Genomic DNA, 3819 nt, shown 5'->3' with positions numbered 1-3819 from the left:
GGCGAACCACGATGACCAGACAGACAGCAAGGGGGACGAGGCCAAGGAGAAGGAGAAGGAGGACTCGGACTCGGAGACCGAGGAGCAGCTCAGCGAGGTGAGAGGAAGCTGAGGGGGTGCACAGCCGGGGGGTGGGGGGTGAGAAGCAGGGACCCAGCCACCAGGACCTCCATGCCCTGCTTGCAGCTTAGTCAGGTTCAGAGAGGGCAAGTGACCTGCTCGAGGCCACACAGCAGCGGAGCCACGAGCCACGGGTCCATGTTCTTTCCCCTCTAGGCCTGCGGTGGGGGGAGGGGAAGGGCCAGGGATGCTGCGGGAGGCCCTGACCTTGCTCTGGTCCCCAGGCAGGAGACCTGGCACGCCCCCAGGGCCTCCTGGGCAGCGCGGTGCACACCCTGCAGAAGGCTGTCCAGGGCACCATCTCGGTCATGCTGTGGGCGCCCACCGCTGTGCTGGGCACGGCAGGGAGGATGCTGCACCTCACATCGGCCCCCGCTGCCACCTCGACCAAGAGCAGGGCCATGTCGCTGTCAGACGCCCTGAAGGGGGTCACGGACAACGTGGTGGACACGGTGGTGCACTACGTGCCGGTGAGTCACACCCGCCAACCCCCCTCCCCTCAGGGCCTGGGCAACGTGCTGACCTCCTGGGGCCCCAGGAATAGAGAGACCTGGTGCCCTGGCCTGAGGCCTTCCCCCACCTCCCTCCTCCTGGTCAGAATGGGGGTCCCTGTGGCCTGGCCCTCACCCCTCAGCTCCCACCTGTGGACCTGGGGTCACCCGGTCAGTCACTCCTACCACGGGGTGTGGCAGGGCTCTTGGCAGCCAGCGGGGCTCCCTTGGGCCAGACCAGAACCAGGCAGTGTGTGGGCCATGCTTAGCCTACAATTCAGGCCCCAGGACGGGTCAGGAAAGCCACTGGCCTCCCACTGAGAGGGCCTGGAGGAGGCCCCAGGGGTCTAGAAACCTTAGGAGGGTCTGCCTTGCCTGGGTGCAGTGCACCGGGGCCCCTGCACCCCATGCCCTGTCCCACCCCCTCCTGGGAGGCGGGGCCTTGGGGGGTGGGTAAGAGGCCCCAGGCGAGACCACACGGGGCCCTGAGGCGGCTGCCTGGTCTCAGCTCCCCAGATTGTCCCTGATCAGGGTCAGCGACAGCTTCTTCCGGCCCAGCCACATGGAGCCCATCCTGGGCCGCGCGCAGTACAACCAGCTGCGCAAGAAGAGCTGAGCGCCCGGCCATCCGCGCCGCCCCGGGAGCCCGCGTCGCCAGCCAGTAAGAACCCCGCATCCGACAGTGTGGACTTCTTCAAAGCAGCCCCTGGCACCGGAGCCCCGCACCCCATCTTTTGAGCATCCTTTGGGGGCTCAGTCTGCAGTCAATTTTTAAGAAAAATCAAATCAAACCTGCTTTGATTCTCTTTGGTTTGGTTTGTCATTCCTCACCTGAGGATATATTTTTCCATTGATTTTTAGGGAGAGTAGAAAAGAGAGAGAAACACCTGGGTTTCCTCCTGCACCTGATGAAGGCGGGGCCCAGGGAGGAGCCTGCAACCAAGGCACGTGCCCTTGACCGGAACGGAACCTGGGACCCTTCGGTCCGCAGGCCGGCGCTCTATCCACTGAGCCACACCGGCCAGGGCCTGTCTGGTTTTTTTACTAAAAGGTGAATTGCCTCACTTGATGTCTCACTCTTTAAGCCAACGTGCAGCCAAAGGACATTAGACTGTTTCTGAGATTTAGATGCCTCCGTTGGAGACAAATATTTGCCACCAAGTGAGTTACATGCCGCGCTACCCTGCAGCTCCAACCGGCAGGAGGCCCGGGCACGGTTTAAGCCCAGAGATTCCTGCCCGTGAGCTGCCCGGGAGGCTGCTGTGAAGGAGTGATCCGGTGTGAAAGCTCTCGCGTGTGTATATGAAATATCAGCATCACTTTGCGCACCTAGTACACGCGTCTCACAGACCGGGTCCTGGCCGCGCGCGCAGCGCCACCTTCTGGCTCCAAAGTCTCCCCTTTGCAGCCTTCCCGCCTGGCCTGCACATGCGCATTCATTCATTCATTCATTCATTCGTTCATCCTGCTGGTCCCCTTTGGACTGCTGGCGCCCTGGTGTGCGGGGACCACAGCGGTGACCCTTCACGTAGAAAGTCTGCACTATTCGCACGTTCCAAGTTCTCGTTTTGAAAATGTTAATATCTGGTAAATCTAAGAAGTGAGCACATATAATTTAAAACTCAAACACTGCAAGGGGGTGCCTGTCTCCCCAACTTGAGGTCCCGGGTTCCCTCTCACAAAGACAGCCTCGGTGCCAGCCCCCCGGTATCCGTCCAGCTGCCGGCTGCGCTAGTGCGGGCACGTGTGTGCGTACTTCCCACGCTTCCTCAGTCGTGAGATGCTGTGCTCGCCTCTGCTCACCTCACGGTTCACCTTAGACATCGTAAGTCCCCCTGGCTCCTTTCAGTGGCCACATAGTAAGTGCCTCATAACGTCATTGATGTAACTGGTTCCCTGACGAAGGGCTTTGAGGTTGTTGCCATTTTTTTTTTGCTACTGCAGACAGTACCGCAATAAATGTCCTTATACAGCATGTCTGTGTACACGTGTGGATGTATCTTTAGGGGGAACTTACCACTTGGAACTGTGACTTGATGGGCGAAAGGGTATCTATGTTGTTATTATTGTTTATATATATATATATATATATATACACACACACACACTGGGGCACAGTGCATGAATTCGTGCACCTTGAAAGGAACTGTGGGCCACGAGGCTGCAGTGGGCCCAGGGGCAGGTCTCGGCCCATCCTCCACACCCCCGCCCAGGCCCTCCCACAGGGGTCCCTGGTCCCCTGTGTGCCAGCAGCCCCACTCCCTCTGCCGCCACTCCCACGTGCTGACGGTGCCATCCTGCTCGCTCCCCTTGACAGAGTGGAGCAATTGGGGCCGGTGCCAGCAGCTGGTGTGAGTGGGGCTGTCGCCGACAGTGGGTGCGAGCCCTGATTGCCCCTCAGGAGCAGGGGGAGGTGGAGAAGACCTCAGGGGTGATTGGGGCCGGCAGCTGCTGCTCACACCCACTGATGGCGCCAAGTGATCGGTACCAGCGCTGGGTACCGGCAGTGGGTGCGAGCATCAGAAAGGACCGCAGTGTGCACAGGAGCAAAGAATTTTCAGTAACTACCAGAGGCTTGCCCCATCACAGCGACTGGCACCCCGCCCTGGTCTGGTGCCCCCACTCACCTGCTGCACTCTCCCGCTGCCACCAAAGCACCACCTTGTTCCCCACATGCCCCCTGGTGGTCAGTGCATGTCATAGCGACTGATTGTTCAGTCTATTTGCATATTAGCCTTTTGTTATATAGGATTTTATTGATTTCAGAGAAGGAGATAGAAACATGAATAATGAGAGAGAATTATTGATTGGCTGCTTCCTGCATGCCCCACACTGGGGACCAAGCCCACAACTGAGGCATGTGCCCTGACTGGGAATCAAACTGTGACCTCTTGGTTCATAGCTTGACGCTCAACCACTGAGCCACGCCGGCTGAGCGAAAGGGTATCTGTTTTAAAATTGTTAGATACTGCTAAGTAGGCTTTCAAACCAGACTGTTCTTATTATTTCCATCTGCAGCTGCACAGATAATTAAGTGCTCGCTCCCTTCCTTCCGGGTGTTTTCTGTCTGAAGGTGATGGCGGAGGAGACATGGAAAGGCCAGGTGCCCTGTCACATGTCCCCGTCTCAGCCTGCCGCCTCCTCTGGTCTCTCTCTTCGCCGAGGTGTCAGGTGACTTAATTCAAGCCACTTCATGTAGTGACTTCTG

General features: G+C 58.6%; 1 protein-coding gene across 1 annotated transcript in view; it reads left to right on the top strand.

Annotated features, from left to right (window-relative positions):
• PLIN1 (perilipin 1) overlaps positions 1-1492 on the top strand; it is a 110405-nt gene extending 108913 nt beyond the window's left edge. Inside the window, exons 16-18 of the mRNA XM_015563232.1 lie at positions 8-97; positions 345-590; positions 1120-1492. Coding sequence (XP_015418718.1) covers positions 8-97; positions 345-590; positions 1120-1227 — 444 coding nt within the window. The 3' untranslated portion in view covers positions 1228-1492. The remainder of the gene's footprint in view (positions 1-7; positions 98-344; positions 591-1119) is intronic.
• The last annotated feature ends 2327 nt before the right edge of the window (positions 1493-3819 follow it).

This window comes from Myotis davidii, unplaced genomic scaffold, assembly GCF_000327345.1.
Source record: "Myotis davidii unplaced genomic scaffold, ASM32734v1 scaffold459, whole genome shotgun sequence".
NCBI lineage: Eukaryota > Metazoa > Chordata > Mammalia > Chiroptera > Vespertilionidae > Myotis > Myotis davidii.
This window is presented reverse-complemented; position numbering and strand designations above follow the sequence as displayed.